We start from the raw sequence: 18,919 nt of genomic DNA, 5'->3' as shown, positions 1-18,919 counted from the left end.
CTGGGTCTGAAAGATTTCTTCCCAGAGGAGCAAGGATAGTTGTTCATGATTTTCATCTGCTGCTTTTGTCTGCCTGGCATTTGTTCTCAGTTTTTGTCTGTGGAAAATCAAACTTTTCTCTTGGATCAGGTTTGTGACAGAGTTGGACCCAGCCCAGCCCGAGTTCCAGGGATGGGGACATGACCTAGACTGGGTCTGTACGCATATGTCGTCCTATGGCCACAGTGACTGCTCCATCAACAAACAATACACATCAATATACTGTCTTGGGTCACAAGACAGCATATGGCAATTCAGCCAGGAAACTCTGACTAGAACTACTAGGGAAAAGAGGACTCTCATTCTACTGGGATTCCTACATTGAAAAAATGGAAGTCTGGAGCTGCTGTGGGCCACTGTATAGAAAGAGCATGGCTTGGCCTGGCTGGCGTAGCTCAGTGGATTGAGCGTGGGCTGCGAACCAAAGTTTCGCAGGTTCGATTCCCAGTCAGGGTACATGCCTGGGTTGCAGGCCATGACCCCCAGCAACCGCACATTGATGTTTCTCTCTCTCTCTCTCTCTCGATCTCCCTCCCTTCCCTCTCTAAAAATAAATAAATAAAATCTTTAAAAAAAATAATTTACAGTGGACAGTTTAAAAAAAAAAGAAAGCATAGCTCAGAGTGAAGTCAATTCACAGGAAAGTAGAGCTGAGTGATGATGAACAGGATGATTCTTGACAATACTCTGAGGCTATGGATCTAGCCACGACTACATTATTCTCTGAATCTTCAGAGCCAATCTCCCTTTTTGCTTAAAGTAGTACAAATTGGGTTTTTGCCACTTGAAAACCTTAAGAATTCTTACTAATGCATATAGACTGTCTTACTCTTTTTGTCAAAAAATGTTTAAAAGTAACTACCCAATCAGGAGAATTAATGTACTGCCTGGATTGACAAAATGATTTCAACAGATACAGCATATTTCATCACCAGTCTTCCTGGGTTGATTCTGTTATCTCACCTGAATGTCACTAAGTTTTCAAGATGCAGCTGCCATTGAAGGCACTTTATATGCAACAAGTATTATCTTTTTCCTAACTCACATAGCTTTCTTAAAACTTTAAAACCAAACAGGTTTGCAAGGAATAGGTATTTCTCCTCTTTCTGACTTCTATTTAAAAAACAAAAACATATTCATAAGACATGAAGTAATTCTAAATCTTCATTGCTCTATTATTCAAATAATGTTAAGGTAAGTTCAAAGCTTTTGCTACAATTTACAAGGGGAAGGGCAGCAATGTGAGGATATGCAACCGATAAAGCTATCATGGCATCTTGCCCAGAGGCTCCAGAAGTGTTCTGTGCACAGTAGGCCCAGTAAACACTGCTTCTAAGGGAATATTTAAACTTCAGTATAGTCCAAAGTTGTGCTATCAGAAACATAACCAATATTCCTCTGTGAAAAATTCACCTCAAGTTTCAAGCATGGCAATACATATACACTTTGGCCTGTTATAAAAGTGGAACTGGTTGCCCTGAAATGGAAGACATTTTCTTTCACTCTCAATATCAAGAAGCAGAGCTATGAAAGTGTCCTTCAAAAGGATGTCTGCTACTTACTCTGAGGACAATGACTGATTTATGACACTTGAGACTGTAACAGGGTACAGCCAAGAGTGGGGCCCCAAATAGGGATTTGTAGTGGGGCCCAGAACTCAAGGTGTCCAGGATATATTAGAGAAATACATAGGACATCCTTACCAACCCAAAAGGCTGAGCTGGGGGATGGGACACATGGAGCAGGGCCATTGTTATATAGCAACAGCTTTGCAGCTAACCTCTGGGATGGTCATTTAACATTATCTATAACTTTTAACTGGTTTCATAGGTATGTTAAACAGCTGTGGCCATGCTTTGAGCCAGACGGATGGAAGTGACTTCTACCCAAGATGTAACTGGAAGGCAGCTCCCCCTGGTTACAGCACCTGCATAAGAGCTTGGAGAAGACTGGTTCCATGCCATGGGGCCGCACCTGCCCTGACTTACTGTGCAAGCCCAGTAAAGCTGGAAGAATACGGGAATGCTGGCAGGTGTAACTGACTGTAGGAGTCATCGGAAATGGGGCTGCAGAGGAAGACTGGTGCAGGGATTTAAACCCAGGCGCGGCAGCCATTGCGGGGAGAACCATGTGGCTTTGGCCCATGTGGGGACCCCGCAGCTTTGGGGTGCTCCCTTTAGTCATATGGCTTAGGAAGCAGGAGAGACTTTGCCTGGAAAAAAAGGGGTGAAAGGACTCTCGCTGGTGGGGCACGAGAAGGTACCACATGGCTTTGGATTAACTGGAGATCGTGACCACGACACACCTGATGGTGCCAAGACCCCGAATCATGGACTTCTACTTCTTTTCCTGAGATACGGTACCCCAGACTGGGCAGAGGGAGAAGGAAGGACTGTGTGTGTCTGTGGGTGTTCTAAGGGACTTCAGTATTTTAATGAAGACATTAGGTCACTACTCTAAGTCTGTATAGCCTTTAAATAAATATTTTCTTTCCTTTTCACAAATCTCTGGCATTGAGAGAGTCTTTCCTTTGCCAGCAGGCATAGCAAGCCTAGTGGGGCATCCTTTTGGTAATCGTATGTCATATACCATCCTTGGGTCTGTTCTGTAACAAGACTAGAGAACAACTATCATATGATGGATGGTCAGATCAAAGAAGTCAATCAAAGGCTACTGTTTCTCACCTCCTGATTTAAAAATATAAATAATTACTAGTGGGGGTATGGGGATCTATGTAGCTCTGTTCTCCAGCAAGACTAGGGCTCATCAAGACCCAACAAAAGGGGCAATAAGTCCTCTTTAAAGCTGAATAATGCTGATGGGACAGGCAAGGAGTACTTCCACTGAAAGCTGACACAGGCAAAGGCCCCATATGATTTGAAGAAAAATAACTATAAAATGGGTTGTATTTTTCATAAATAAAAATTAATAATTTTAAGTAGAAATGTCATGGTGCATTAAAGGAAAAAAAGGCTAAGTGATTTACCATGTGGACCACCTTGTCCATTAGAGGAGTGCCAAAGATGGGCCTGCAGCCTCCTCAGCCAGGCTCTACAGACCCTAACACCTGTCATCACAGGGAGCTCTCCCTGCCAAACAGCCCTCACCAACTCATACTCTGAGTCAGCTCTTGATATGAGGACAGAAAAGCTAATATAACAATCAACTTCAAGACAAAGGAAAAGCATGTTTCAAGTCAATGAAAAGCAACCCATAAGCTCAGAGGCCTTGAGAGCCTCCTTCTCAGCAAGAACAGAGAAACAACTAATTCTGAAAACTAGTTCATTTGTAAGAATGATGACCTTAAATGCCCCCTAATTAGAGTACAGTAAGTGGGTCTAGTTTAAAATTAATTTTTAAGAGAAAAATCCTACAGCTCTGGTCTCTGTGAAAGAACCATACTCTAAAATTAGCAGCTAATAAAGTCCTTCTTTCAAAGACTTATGTCAGCATTTAAGGAGACAGGATACTGTCACATTTGTGAGCACAGGACTTGATGTGACCTACCCGGCATAGATAGGCCCTGGCAAACACTGACACCAGTGGGTCTCCAATCCCTCGAATCATGCAAGTTAGGCGGGGCAAACATTCTGAGATCCCCCTGTTAGAAACAAAAGATGGCAGAGAGCATTACACCCTATATGAGACCTCCCTGTACTTTGTTTTAAAACAAAGACAAAGCCAAACTTCCTAAATTTAGGGGGCAAAAAAAAAATTGGATTTCAGAAATAAACTAAGGTCAAAGTTTCAGAGTTTTCTAAGGCTATGTATAACAGTGTTTCTCTCACTCACAATTCATTCGTTGAATGGTTTCTTTCATTTTACCATTTGTCAATGCTGTACTCTAACCTTCACTTTTTCTGCTGAGGTCACATTTACTTTACTAGGTAAATTTAGCAGTTTTTGTCCCCCAGTTATTTTCTGTGGATGGGTACCTCCTGATTTTCTCGATATTCTCACTGTTAAATACAGGGGTGGGTAAAAGGCGGTTTACAGTTGTAATACAAATACAGTAATTAATAAACAATACAAAAACAAACTGTTTTACATTCTCACAATTATAAACCTCCTTTTGCTCAGCCCCAAATAGTCCTTTGGCACTGACTTACTGTCCTGTGCTCTGCCCTTCCCCATCACCCAATGCCTACAACTCCAGGTTGGCATGAGCATCCCCCATCAGTGGGGACTGTGCTGTATGTATTTCTCCTGTGACATGGAGCTGACTACCTCTGCCTGGGGTATTATGCTTCCCCCAAAGGTGAGGCAAAATAAATGTTCCTTCTACACCGATGTTTTCCCCACAAACGACCCCAGACATTCCTAAATCCCAATCAAACACATTTGATACACTAGATTCTAAACTACTCTATGGAGCACCTTGAGTCAGCCATGGCATTGAGGAGTTTATCATCTACACACCACCCAAGAAGACTCAAGATTTCCCGACTCTACAGAAAGAAGCTCTTGTTGCCCCAAGCTCTGTAAACTACTCTCAAAACAATGTCTGTAGTGACCCAGGGTAGTCTGGGGTTCAAGAGCAAAGGCTTTTGTATCTGACATTGTTATCTTCATCACCATCTTAGACAGCAGCAGTAAACAGAGTCCAGGCCAATGCCTGCCAGGTTTGGCTCTTAGTGTGGTGTGTGCAGCTCAATAGACCCTCCCAGACTTCTTAAGGTCTCGTTCACAGAGGAGGAGGCTCAGGGTTAGAGAAGCTAAACTACTTGCTCAAGAGCACATGATTATAACAATGGCAGATCCAGGATTCAAATCCAGCTGAGCTGATCCCCTATGAGCTATTTAATCAACCTCTGCTAGCTCGAGTTTATTTAACAGTGAGATGAGGATTAAAATGGTATCTCTACTTCATTAGGTTTTCATGTGGATTAAGTAAGAAAATGCATGGAAAATATGCTACTAAGTAACAGCTACTATTATTACATTGCCATTAGTGTGTGTGGGGTGGGGGACAAACTGATTTTTTGTAAGTGCTATGGTTCTGGACATTTCAGAAGAGCCTTACGTTTTGGACAGGAACTTGTTACACTTCAGAATGGATGCTTCCACATAACTACAAAAGCATTCCGTTAAGAAAAGACACTTTCCGGAAGGCCTGTTCCCTAGGAGAAAAAAACTAAACTCTTTTTTTTAAACATTTTTTTTATTGTTGTTCAAGTACAGTTGTCTGCCGTTTCCTAAAAACCTAAACTCTTCATGAACAGCACTAGGTATGTCTTCAGAAGAGGGAGCCATAATGGCCCTCAACAACCCAGAGAATTAAGTTAGCTAGTGGCTTGTGGTTTCTATATTTGGCTTTCAAAGTTTTATATCTTTTTAAACTAAAACTTGAAAAATGTTACAAGCTGGCTCATGGCTGCATGCTGAAATACAAAGTAGTTTTTGAGCCTTTCCAATCAAGACTTATGGGAAAAAATGAACTTCAAATTACTAAGATTCAATTTGCATGTAAGTCAAATTATCTGTTCTTCAATATTGGCATTGTGCAGAGAAGCTTGAACCTGTTCCTGTCAAATTCCAGGAACCAGAGAAAACACATGAAAATGAAGCACTAATATTGAAAGAATCTATGTGGGAACTCCTCACTGGAAACAAAGCCTGATACATGGCATCATATTTAAAGTAAAAAACTAGAAAAGTGTTCAAAGAAAGCAAGAATCCAAGAGCTTTTCTAGAGTGTGGTAGCCCTGTATTTCCAGGCTGGCAGCTGTAATGGGATCATATTTTCAACAGGAGTTCAGAGCATCCCATTCACACACCTTCTTTTAGCAAGCAAGTAACTCTTTTTTGCCTCTTTAAAATCCTCAGACAATAAAAAAAGGATACAATCTTGGAATGAGTTCCCTGATGGAAGCAATCTTGAAAAACCAATTTAAGCATGTTTCTTTGGCCGTGTCATTTACATTCTCTGGAGAGAAGTCATCTGTAACACAAAAATAATACTCATTAGCCTTCCTAATTCTCAGCATCTATTACAGATGCTTTGAGTCCTGGGCTACTAAAACGTAGTAGAACAGAAGAAGGGGTGGGGATGCCTAGTTCTTCCATCCCTTTCCTTCCAAATTTTATTATTAGGAAACAATTGATGACAATGAGAGTTTACACAAGTGCTGGTGCTATTCAGAGTGTTAAATTTAGTCTGCTCACTTAATCCCCACAATAGCCCTCTGAAGTATGTACTTTTATTATCATCTTTTCCAAGGCACAAAGAATTTTAACAACGTGCCCAAGGCACTGAGCAAGCAAATTTAAGAGCTAGAATTCAACTCAGGCAGTCTGGCTGCACAACCTACAGTCTCTTAGCCATTGCTCTAATATAATTCTTGGTGTACCCACAAGTAACTACAACAATATTGTTGAGAATTCCAGAATCTTTACAAACCTGCAACTGTAACATGAAATGTGATTGACATCTGTGTTCTAACTAGCACAGGAGCCAGACTTAAAGGTAAATCAAGGCACTCAGGTGAGAGAGCAGCCAATACTGGCTCTCAGACCTCAGTCATTTCTGGAAACACTGCCAGTTTCTCCCATTATCTGTTCTCTTCCCCTTCAATGATAGACCTCTCACTTTTCTGCTGGGCAAATGGACATCCTTGTAGCTAGGTATGGCCATATGACCAACTTCTGGTCCTAGGATGTCAACAGAAGTACTTTCTAGGAAATAGCTTTAAAAGAAGGGACTTGACCTTCTTCACTCTTTTTTCCCTCCTGCTGGCTGGAATGAGGTGTGAAGGCTGGAACCTCCGTAACCATCTCAAACCATGAAGGCAACAAGAAAGAAGTCAGGATCCCTGGCACCATGAAATACCTGTCCCACCAGCACTGACCTTCTCCGTTGTTATTTTGAGCTTTCTGGCAGTGACACCCAAGCCTAATGTTAAAATACATCTTAAGGAATGGACGTGCAGAAAAAATGAAAAAACAAAACAAAAAAAACAAAAACAAACACAGAACTCATCAACACCAAGGCCATTTTATTGAACTCTAGAATGGAAATGACTTCTTCTCCATGGTTTCTATACAGATTAGAGCCTGATTGTTCCACAGGCTGTGCTTTATACTTTTAGGATTCAATCAGAAAGGGAAAAGTTAATTATTTTAGAATACAGCAAATGAATGTTGGCTTCTTGGCTCTCATCTTGTTCAAGGAGTCAGTTTTTGCCCCTGATTCTGCTTTATACTACAATAAGGTGATGAAAACTCCTATAGAATCAGCAAAAGATAAACCTGCAAGTACTTCACTAGCAGAGAAACAGTCACTATACAACTGCTGATATTTCGGAATTGCAATCTTAAGTATTAACTTATTTTGGATAGTCTCACTTGCATCATTCATTCCCAAATAATTTTTCCATTTTCAAAGGGAAGGGGAATTACCATCTTCCCTTTCCTGGCTTAAACCTGTGCAGTTAGCATGTTTTCAAGTTCCAAGAGATCCAAACAAGAAAATATGAAAACAATTCTGAAATTCACTTGCCAATGTCATGTAGAAAATGGAGAGGTGGGATTAATTTCCCTTCACATGACTGAATCATGGGACTTGAAATCCCAAAGCAAAAATAAGTCTCTGAGGTCTTCTAATAAAATCCTTTCCAGTTGTAGGAAAGGAGATTCAGTGAAGGGTGTACATACTGACTACAAGCTATGTAATAATCAGCATTCTCAGCTCAAGAAAAAATTTAGGTAAAGTTTTATGTTATGTAAGACTTTAAAATACTACAGCCAATTAAATATAATATTCCTTTATTTTATTGCTCAAGGCAAATGTTTTGAGAAGCAACTAAAGGTAGTGCTCTAGGCTCTGGAGAGAAAACAGTACATAAGACACACCCTGTCCTCTTGAAGTTTACATTCCAATGGGGGAAGAAACATAATAAACAAGGAAAAGCATAAGCATACTAACAAGGAAATATCTAGTAGCAGTCAAATGATAAAAGATATAAAACCAGGTATTAGACAAAAGAGTGACTTCAGTAGGGAGTTGGTTGGAGTCATTAGACAGGGTGGTCAGAGAAGGCTCCTGCAGAGATGGCATTTGAGCTGAGCCCTGAATGACAGAAAGGAGCCATCCATACTTCCATCTGGAAGACATGTATTTGCAGGAAGAAGAAACAGCAAATGCAAAGGTCCTGAAATAGCTATGACTGATGACATGGACAAAGAATAGGAAATCTAGCCAATGTGGCAAGCAAGGAGAGAAGCAGGCACAACAAGCCAGATCATATAGGGCTGTAGCCTTGATGAAGAGTTTGAGAATTTCTCTAATTGTAATGAAAGCTCCCTGAAGAGTTCTGAGCAGAGGGATGACACGCCATGATTTATACTTTGACACTTGGGCTGCTATGTGGAGAATGAATACAGAATTCAGAATTTAATTCAGAAGGGACTTCAGTATAACAAATGGCAAAGATTTTTCCTTCAGGTTCCCATTTAATTTTCTTATGGTACTTCTTTTACTAACCCTGACCTTCTGAGGCGACTTTAGGAGGAGAGAGAAGGCCAATGAGTTGAGTTCCCTGTCACGCGCCATGTCTCTACAGTAGCAATGAAAGCTTTCTTTACATCACAGTGCTTATAGGAATGTAGTGTCATCTCAGCAGGTGCTGAAAGAAGGCCGTATCAATCAAGGGCCCTGCTTATCCAGATGCAGCCCACCTCAGCCATGGGGGAAACTGAAGATGGGAATGCGGCTGATGACAAAAACCACAACACAATAAACTTAAGTTATTTCTGCCAAGATGAAAATAAAATTATAGAGTAGATGGTCTCTTCACACATATGCTGGATTAAGAGATAATGGGAAAAACATTACTACATCTAGTAGTATATCCTTTCTATGAGCCCAAAGGATGCTGGTATCTTTTTAAACTCCTAAGAGTCAGGCCTTAGTTAAACCTCCTGAAAGCAAAGGCTCAGAAATTAAAGTCACTAATCAGAACTTGATTCAAATGGAAAACATGAATAATGCCACCAGGTACCTCTCTAAACTTACTTCTTCAGGCAGAATTCTGCACAGTAGATTCAAAAGCTTTATTCATAATTATTGTGAAGACTCATCCAGAGATTACAACATTTTTGAGAAAGGTCTGCCTCTATCCCTTTCAAGTTCTTGGGACAAGAAAACACATGTAGATGAAGATTTTAACTAGGTGGTGATGAAGAAATTATTTTCAAGAAAACAAAAGCCTGAATGCATTGCTCAAGTTACTAAAAAAAGTTATTTCAGGGAGGAAGAATTTTAGTGTTAAAATTGTTAATAACTTCAGACAAGAACTAGAAGTAAATATGAAAATCTCTTTGTATGTTAAACTTTTAGGTAATTAGTAAGTTATTAGTAATTTTTTCTTACTTGGTTCTAAAATGTTTGTATAGTTAGTAAAAATTGGGAGGAAAGAAAATTATTACAGTAGATGCAAACTCAAATGCTTCTGGGGGTCAGGCAGGTAATATACTTTTAAGCAGTTAGGTACACAATAATAGGAAGTAGTAGAACCTATATAAAAAAAACATTAAAAAAATACTGTTGTAGCCAAGGAAAACACCTATTTTAGGTTTAATTCTGCCTGCAGGCTGATAGTAAACTACCGCTGGCATTGCCCATGGAGGATAAGCTGGCAGGTATAAAATAAAAGCACCTGGATTGGTCAAATCTTTAAGCTCACAGAGAAGGCCTTTCCATTCAGGAGCTCCCTGCCTACCTTCCCAGGCTCATAGCCTCCCGATCTTGAGACACCTAGAACATGGGAAGGGACTTTTAAAAACGTAACAGATGTGATGTGGTGGCAGGGAGGATCTAGAACAGTGCTGTCCAATAGAAATACCATGTGAACCCATTCCAAAAGGTAAATCAAAGCAGGGGAAATGTATACTTGATTAACCTGACTTATCCAAAACACCATTTCAATGTATAATCAGTATTAAAAAAATTACTAGTGAGATACTTTATAATCTTTTATTTGTATTAAGTCTCTGAAATCTACTGTATTTTTTTAATATTCACAGCACATCTCAGTTTGGACTGGCCAGATATCAAGTGCTCAAGAGCCCCATGTGACCAGTGCCTGCACGTCCAACATCTTAGCAAGATGGCAGCAAGGCTGTGGGCAAAAGTCCCTGACTATTTTGCACTGCGTCTGCCCAATTATAAGACAAGATTATTTCTAAGAGCTCTTCTAGCCCTAAAGGTCTATAGGCTCTGACTCTTTCTGAGACATATGTATATCAAAGTTTCAAAAATATATAGACATGTAGATGGATGAAACAAATAAAGAATGGATAAATAAATAAATGAATGAAGAGGTCAAATTATGAGTTACTGTTGCTGATGTCATCATCTGGTTAGGAGTAGCAGGTGGTAAAGTGAAGGAGAAACAAACTTACTCTAATGTGTATGGATAAAAACGTTTACTCACAAGCAATCTAGGAAATTGAAAAGAGGGATAAAAGGAAAAGGAAGCTGCTGGTGTGAGTTCCATGTTACTAGACACATCATCACCATTTATATTACAAAAAAAATTCATGGAATGCAGATTGGTGCAGCCACTGTGGAAGAGGTGTGGAGATACTTCAAAACATAAAAAATGGATCTGCCTTTGGATGCAGCAATCCCTCTTCGAGATATATCTAAAGAAACCCAAAACACTAATTCAAAAGAATATAAGCATCCTTATGTTCACTGTAGCATTATTTATATCACCATGATATGGAAACAGCCCAAGTATTCACCAATAGGTAAATGGATGAAACAACTAATGGGACATTTACACAGTGGACTACTACTCAGTAAAAAAGAAAAGAAAATTTTACCCTTTACAACAATATGGATAGACCTGGAGAACATTATGCTAAGTGAAATAAGCCAGTCAGAGTAATACAAATACCATATGATTTTACTTGTATTTGGAATCTAATGAACAAACTGAACACAGAAAATGAGGACAGACTCATAGACGGAGAGGATGACAGCTAGAGGGGGAGAGGTTATAAGGTGGAGGGATTATGCAAAAAAGAAAAGGACTCATGGACATGACAAGTGTGGTGATTGCTGGGGGAAGGGGGAATAAGGGAACTAAATGTTAATGAAAAAAACAATAAAAATTAAATTAAAAAAAGGAATTCATCATATACTCCCATTATAACCTCCTGAGAATTTAAAATTGACTGGCAATAAGCTTAATGCAAACTTGGGCAAAGATTGTAGAGGCAAAGCATCTGTTACTGATTTATTTGATGGGTTTTTTAAAGCAATTTGCTTCTTAGGAAAAACATTAAAATATCAAGCAGCAGAGGGATTTAAGTTGATGTGAAAGTTCAGATGAATCTAAATGCAACAACACCTTTTCATTCCTGCACATTCAAATTATTTGCCCAAATTCCTAGCGGGGCTGTTTGAAAAGCTTCTGATGTTATTAGAAGACAGATGATCAAAAATCTGTACAGATGTTTCTTTTACTTTTAGCAAACCAAAAATAAAAAACTTTTATTGGGTCTCAATAAATCCTGATTTCATATAAACTGAATCCTGACTCTAAGGCAAAATAAAATCGTTGCAGTAACTATGACATTACCTGGTAAGACGCGGTCACCCACACACATGGAAAAGATGCGGTCATACACAAGATTTCCTGGAAAGGAAAAGATAGTATCACATGCTCTTCAGAAGTAAATCTTTTTGTTAACCAAATGAATCTTTTGTTAACTGGGGTCACAGACAGCTCCCAGATAAACTTTAACTTGTGGTAATATGCTGCCACCTATAGGACAAATTTTAAGCCACATTACTTTGTTTGTATTTTTAATAAAAGGGCTTTTTACTTTCTGTGAGAGGCTGGTAAGTGTTCGCTCTCCTCTTTGAGTCAGCTGGAACATATGGTCAAAGCAGCCTCAGATACCTCCATTCACACAACAGAGAATGGTGTACATTAGACTCTATATGAGAGGTTGCAAATGGACAGCCTATAGGCTGAATCCAGCAGTGATCAATTTTGTTTGGCCCATCACACGATGGCCCACAAAGTGTTTTAATATTTTTTTGAATTAGCTGCCAACATGTAATAATTGGGGGAATTTACATGAAAACCCAGATTTCTGCTTCTTCACATGTAATGTGCCAAAAACAGGCCCATATCCCTATAGGGTAAAAATGAGCTAGAACAGAGTAGCTTCCCTAAAATGGCTTATAACCAGTTTGCCAGTCTCCCACTCACCAGCCTGCTTCACTCATTTATGTGATTGGACTGATGCCCAGAAGCAGTTATGTACACTGACATATTCCCAGTACCCAAACTGCTGCCTGGTATACAGTTGCAAACACTCAATTCTGCTATAATGGCTCAAAAGCCACTAAAGACAGTATGTATATAAATGGATGTGCTTGTGTTCCAATAAAACTTTATTTACAAAAACAAGGGGGTAGTCTGGACTTGGTCTATAGACCAATCCCTAACCTAGCACAAAAAGCTTTTTGTATTCCATGCATAGTATTTAGAAAATGCCATCAATATTCAAGGGATAAAATTTACAGTTCTATTCATTTCCTTGACCCTCCCAAATCACTTTTAACATCAAAAGTATTTCCCTGTGCCATGTGTTTCTTTATTCTCTCATAACTCCATCATTCAAGGCAGTAAAGAACCACGTACCTTATCCATACATAGAAAAAGAGCCAGGAAAGCTGTAAGGAGTATTTTTGGTCCAAGAACAGGAGATAAAATGAAATCATCAAGTAATCACCAGTAATATATTATGGTCAAGAAGCCAGTCAAGAGGAGCCATCTAGGTTCTTTGTCCAGTGTAGACTACTTACACTACATTAACCTAAAGACACTTGCTGAAAACGCACATTCCTGGGGACCAGCTCAGAGCATGCGAAAAACAGTATTTTAGGAGGTGAAGACTAGGAATATGCATTTCGAGTAACCTGGCTAAGAAATTTTTATATACACTCAAGTTTGAGAACCAGTGATTCAGGCAGGGATCATTTTTAAATTTTTAATATATATTTTTTATTTGCATTGTTTAATTGTTTTAAAGATTTTATTTATTTTTAGGGAGAGGGGAAGGAAAGGAGAAAGACAGGGAGAGAATTATCAATGTGCAGTTGCCTCTCACATGCCCCCCCCCATACTGGAGCCCTGCCCTGCAACCCAGGCATGTGCCCTGACAGAGAATTGAACTGGCAACCCTTTGGTTCACAAACCCGCGCTCAATCCACTGAGAAACACCAGCCAGGGCCATATATTTTCTTGATTATGCAATTACAGCTGTCCCATTTTTTCTCCCCTTTATTCTCCTCCACCCTACATCCCTACTGTCATTAGAATCTCCCCCACCCCACACACTTAGTTCATGTCCATGGTGGGTCGTGCATATAAGTTCTTTGGCTTCTCCATTTCCCATATTACTCTTAATTTCCCCATTTATTGTGTACCTACCTTTTATGCTTCTTATTCCCTGTACCTATTCCTCCACTCTCCCCCATCGCCCTATCCACTGATAACCCCTCATGTGATCTACATTTCTGTGATTCTGTTCCTGTTCTAGTTGTTTGCTTAGTTTGTTTTTGTTTTTGGTTCAGCTGTTGATAGTTGTGAGTTTGTTGTCATTTTACTGTTCATATTTTGTCTCATCTTCTTTTTCTTACATTCCTTTAACATTTCATATAATAAGGGCTTGGTGATGATGAACTCCTCTAACTTGATCTTATCTGGAAAGCACTTCATCTGCCCTTCCATTCTAAAAGATAGCTTTGCTGGATAGAGCAATCTTGGATGTAGGTCCTTGCCTTTCATGACTTTGAATATTTCTTTTCAGCCCCTTCTTGTCTGCAAGACTTCTTTGCAGAAATCAGCTGATAATCTAATGGGAACTACTTTGTAGGTAACTGTCCCCTTTTCTCTTGCTGCTTTTAAGATACTCTCCTTATCTTTAATCTTGGGTGACTTAATTATGATGTGCCTTGGTCAGTGTTCATCCTTGGGTCTAACTTCTTTGGGACTCTAGGAGCTTCCTGGGCTTCCTGAGAGTCTATTTCCTTTGCCAGATTGGGGAAGTTCTCCTTCATTATTTTTTCAAGTAAGTGTTTGATTTCTTGGTCTTCCTCGTCTCCTTCTGTCACCCCCCTGATTCAGATGTTGGAATGTATAAAGATGTCCTGGAGATTCCTGAGCCTCTCCTCATTTTTTTGAATTCTTGTTTCCTCATTCCGTTCTAGTTGAATGTTTGTTTCTTCCCTCTACTCCAAATCGTTGATTAGAGTCCTGGTTTCCTTCCAGTCACTGTCGGTTCCCCATACATTTCCCTTTATTTCACTTTGCAGAGCCTTCACTTCTTCCTCTATTTTGCAACCATACTCAACCATTTCCGTTAACGTTTGGATTACCAGTGTTTTGAACCCTGCATCTGATACACTGGCTATCTCTTTATGGTTGAGTTCTACTTTTGGAGCTTTGATCAGTACATTCATTTGGGTCATATTTTTTTTTTGATCTCTGTGTACCTTTTACATAGTAAGAGGCGGAGCCTTGCATAATCATTAGGGTGAGGCAACCCATGTAGCTGTGTTGCGATACTGTATGTGGGGCAGGGGTATGAGAGGGAACAATGCCACTTGCTCGGCTCTGCCTGCCTTTCATCACTTCTCCTGCTAACACACAGGCCAAATTTGGCTCTTTTGGTGCTGATTCATGGGTGGAGTGAGTTCGTGTATATATGTTCTAGGGTCCTGTGGGCCTCTGCAACGAACTCTCTTGCGAGGCTGGGAGTTTTCACCTCCCACTGCAACCCCACAGATTTTTACTGCCAGAAGTTTTGAAGCTTTACTTCCCAGGGCTGGAACCCTGGGTTGCACAGGTCTGTCTCACTACCCAGTTGTTCCTGTTGGTTTATCTGCACACAACTGTGGGACCACCCCCTCTGCCAGCTGCTGCCTTACTAGTCCACCAGCCACCCGCTTCACTTGCCCTGTCACTCCAGCCACCATTTGGCCACATCTCCTCTTCCACCCAGTCGCCCATCTCCGCACCTCCTACGAGTCTGGGTAACTGTTTCTTCTTTAAACTCCTTGGTTGGGTCAGACTTCCATACAGTTTGATTTTCTGGAAGTTCTGGTCATTTTTGTTATTAAATGTGTTACCTCCTTTTGGTTGTACAAAGAGGCAAAGTGGATCTATCTACGCCTCCATCTTGGCCAGAAGTCCCATTTTTAATTTTAAACTTACCTTGGATATAAACAATCTTTAAAAATATCAACAAGCCTTCTTTTCCTTCTAAAGCAGGTGGTTCTCAAACTTGGCTGAACATTCAGAATACCTGGGGCACCTGAAAATATGCTTGATGCCTATGTCCATCCTCAGAAGATCTGATATTATGGTCTGGGGTACAAAAATTAGTGATTGGGAATGTTATTAAGGCTCCACAGCTATGCTGCCAAGCATGAGAGCCACTGTTCCAAACCACTGCTTCATTTTAGACATTCCAGGAAGCCTCAGGAGAACACACCTCCAGGTCTCAAAATGAACCTGCCTTTGTCCTCCTGGCAAGAAGTATTTGGTTACCTGTGGTCATGGGCTCTCCATGGTAGCCTCTTCTGGTGCAGTAAGAGGCTGCCTCTGTGACAACCTAAGAACCAGGCACCGGGACTGCCTATTTTACCTTGGGACATCACAGTGAGCTATAGTGGGCAGCTGCCTAAATGTTCACCTCCTAGGGCACACAGACCAGTCTTAAGGGTATGGAATGCCTTTTCTTCCTTCACAAAAAAGCTTGCTACCTCTCTAAGACCACAATTTTTATATTTAATCATCATACTCCAGGGATTTTAACAGTAAAATCACTTTGGCCAAACAATTTTGATGAATTTTTTTTCTTTTATTAAGCCAGTGGTCAACTACTTTGAGAAATAATACCCAATCCTAGATTTATTTCCTTTCTTGGTCCATTTTCTAATAAACCAAAAACCCTAAAATACCTAAATAATGACAACAATACTAGCTAATATTTTCTGAGCACTTACTTTGTGTTAAGCACTGTTCAAAGTTGTTTACACTGATCCTGACAGCAAGCAATTGCAAGAAGAAAACATTATGTGCATTCTCTCATCTAATTTTCTCCAGAAAACCCACGAGGCAGGGGGTGTATCATGCCCATTTTGTAGGGAAGAAAACCAAGGCTTACCTTTGGAGACAAGGCAAGAAATGCAGTAAGATTCAAGCCCAGCTCTGTGTTCAGGGCCTCTATGAAATCCCAGTGAGAGCCCTCCTTGTGCCTTCATACTGCAGATGCCTGGGCTATGTCCCATATCCCCACCTAGCACAATTCTCCAGCCCCAACTAGTCCTGTCCACCACCATAGAACACCCCTGTATTGTCAAGCACCCCTCCTTGGGGAGCAGATGCATGAGATGGACCTCAGCACTCTGAGTCCCATCCAAACAAGGCAGAGTCCACCCATTTTTTTTAAAAGGCAAAAACAGCTCAGTAGCCCCAAAGCAAAATGGAGTCTCCTTGAGCACCTGCAAGCTCAGGCTGCCCCCACCATCCTGAGAAAATAACATTCACCACAGATCCAGACATCAAGCACCACTGGGAATGTCATTGGAAGGGGAGTAGTAGAAGAAAAAAGTGCTGAAGACAGATACTTGTTTGAATGTTCTATTTCAAATGGGGGAAAACATTCGCATGGTTCAAAATTCCCAAAGGCAGCGGACGGTGTTGACCAAAGTTTCTCTCTCAGCCTGTCCCACTCCCACTCACTGCTCCCACCACCCTCTAAGGGGTCCCACTTTTATTTATTTCTTGGGTGTACTTCTGGTACTTCTTTAGACAAATACAAGGGAATATGCACAAAAATAGAACATTCTCTATAGTTGTTCTGCATCTTAATGTTTTCATTCTGATGATACAGCCTAGAGATCTTTCCAACTTAAAATACCCTCAGTCTTAGAGGCTTCCTATTTCTCCAATGTACAGATATCCCCTATTGATGGACACCTAGGTATTTCCAGTCTTCTGTTGCTATACACTGGGATGAATTTCCAGAGGTGAAATTAGCATTTGTAATTTTCACAGAGAGCAAAATTTCCTCATGAGCCAAGTACAACAAAAATAAAACGGGTGATTTGACTGCAAAGAGAACTTACTTCCCTTGTAATAGGGCTACCTATTTCTCTGTGCCTCAGATTCTTTACCTGTTGAGATGGGGTAATCCAGACCTTACCTCACAAGGATGTTGTGAAGACAATGTGACTTAGAATTTCTAAAGCACCTAAAAAAATGAGTCAGGCCAAAGGACATTATTTGTTGAGGGTTTATCTCCACCAGTCCTATCAACTTCTAGTCCACCTATGACAGCAGGCATCTGCACTACATCTGGCTTGTTGAGGTTTGGGACTGGAGTCCGCCAAGAGAGGCTGGCAGGATGGCAGCCCAAAATTCTCACAAGTTCAATGTTTGGATCTGGCCAAGCTCACCAGTTAGAAACTGGATCTCACTGGCATCCCTCAGCTTATCTAACAAGGATGCTGACTCATGCAAAAGAAAGTTGAGGAGGCCAGTAAGGGGAACCAGAAGGCCAATGTGTTAATTCACCATGAGAAGTAGAACTGTCAGGAAGACCAGACATAGCCACCAACTTGTCTCCCTGGCTAATACCCTCACCCTGTGGTCATCCTGTGAAGACAACTGTGTATGAAGACAAGTGGAGACCAAAGGAGTGTATGACTTGATATTTATTGGGAGAGCCTAGTGTACCCATACTTTCTGGGTCATTACCCCCATTTCCACCACTGTGCTGGGTCCACACCACCTTCATTTTCTAGCTGAAGTGCTACAATGGCCTCATCATTGGGCTCCCCATCCCTTGCTCTATAGTCTAGTCTCAACATAGCAGCCAGAGGGAGATCAACAGAACTCAAAGCGGATGGCACCCCTGCTCTGTTTAACATTCCTGTAGCTCCTCATGTCCTTAAGTTCAAAGCTCAAGTCCTTCCAATGGCCTCCAAGGCCCACCTGGATCTCTTACCATGTTAGCTCCTGCCCTTCCTTGTTGCTCACCTTACTTAAGATAGCCTGGCCTCTCAGCTCTTCAAAACTGCCAGTCATGCTCCCACCCCAGGATCTTTATACCAGCTGTTCCTTCGCATAACCTGGCACTGCACTCCTACCCCCATAAAACATGTGGGTCCTCTCTCCCCTCCTTCAACTATTTACCCACATATCATTTTTTTTTTAGTGAGGCCTTTTCCAACCACCCTACTTAAAAGTATAGCCTTCCCATCCCTTGCCCGTTCCCTCATTCCCCTAACCCTATTCTCATTTTTTTTACTCCACAGCACTGACTGTCATCTACTATACAGCTGGGTTTACTTACTTGTTCTATAATCCCTCTTTTACTGGCACATAAGCCCAAAGAGGAAGGGATTTTTGTTTCATTTTCTGAGACACCCTCAGTGCCCAGCAGTGCCTAACACTGCCTCTCTGGGTCATTTGAACCTGAGGTATCCTACTTTTGAGCTGGGGCATCACTTCTTTTAGGCCAGTTAGCTTCCATTCCCCTTTCTTTATACAACAGCCTAATCCAGGCTTGAATAATCTGCTCATTTCATTCCCCAGATAACACGAACTGCTCAGGAGCTGGCATGTGATCAAATGCAAGTCAATGAGATGGAATTCTGGGACTTTTGTTGGAATTTTATTTGCTTGGAATTGTTGGAATTTTGTTGGACTCTATTTGCTTAGAAAAATAAAGTTCTTTCCTTGTCCTAGGACTACTAGAAGTTAATAGAAGTGAGGGCATCTTGTAGAGTTTGAGAATGAAGCCAACTCAAGGAAAAGTATTAGAAAACATCACGATCCTGAAGACA

At 40.8% G+C, this 18,919-nt stretch overlaps 1 protein-coding gene and 1 long non-coding RNA gene across 3 annotated transcripts in view; both read right to left on the bottom strand.

Annotated features, from left to right (window-relative positions):
- Positions 1–18,919, bottom strand: part of VPS35L (VPS35 endosomal protein sorting factor like) — a 161,085-nt gene that overhangs the window by 90,576 nt on the left and 51,590 nt on the right. The window contains exons 9-12 of one of the 2 annotated variants that reach the window (XM_028509359.2): positions 11,628–11,684; positions 5,884–5,980; positions 5,063–5,110; positions 3,547–3,640 (exon numbers count right to left, since the gene is read on the bottom strand). In XM_028509359.2, coding sequence (XP_028365160.1) covers positions 3,547–3,640; positions 5,063–5,110; positions 5,884–5,980; positions 11,628–11,684 — 296 coding nt within the window. The remainder of the gene's footprint in view (positions 1–3,546; positions 3,641–5,062; positions 5,111–5,883; positions 5,981–11,627; positions 11,685–18,919) is intronic. The other variant, XM_036021406.1, reaches the window with a different exon arrangement.
- On the bottom strand, positions 768–1,714 carry LOC118499630. Its single transcript, XR_004902136.1, has 2 exons — positions 1,349–1,714; positions 768–1,315 (listed from the first exon to the last, which is right to left on the bottom strand). It is a non-coding gene; the product is annotated as an uncharacterized LOC118499630 (long non-coding RNA).

This window comes from Phyllostomus discolor, chromosome 3 (genome assembly GCF_004126475.2).
Source record: "Phyllostomus discolor isolate MPI-MPIP mPhyDis1 chromosome 3, mPhyDis1.pri.v3, whole genome shotgun sequence".
Classification (NCBI taxonomy): Eukaryota; Metazoa; Chordata; class Mammalia; order Chiroptera; family Phyllostomidae; genus Phyllostomus; species Phyllostomus discolor.
This window is presented reverse-complemented; position numbering and strand designations above follow the sequence as displayed.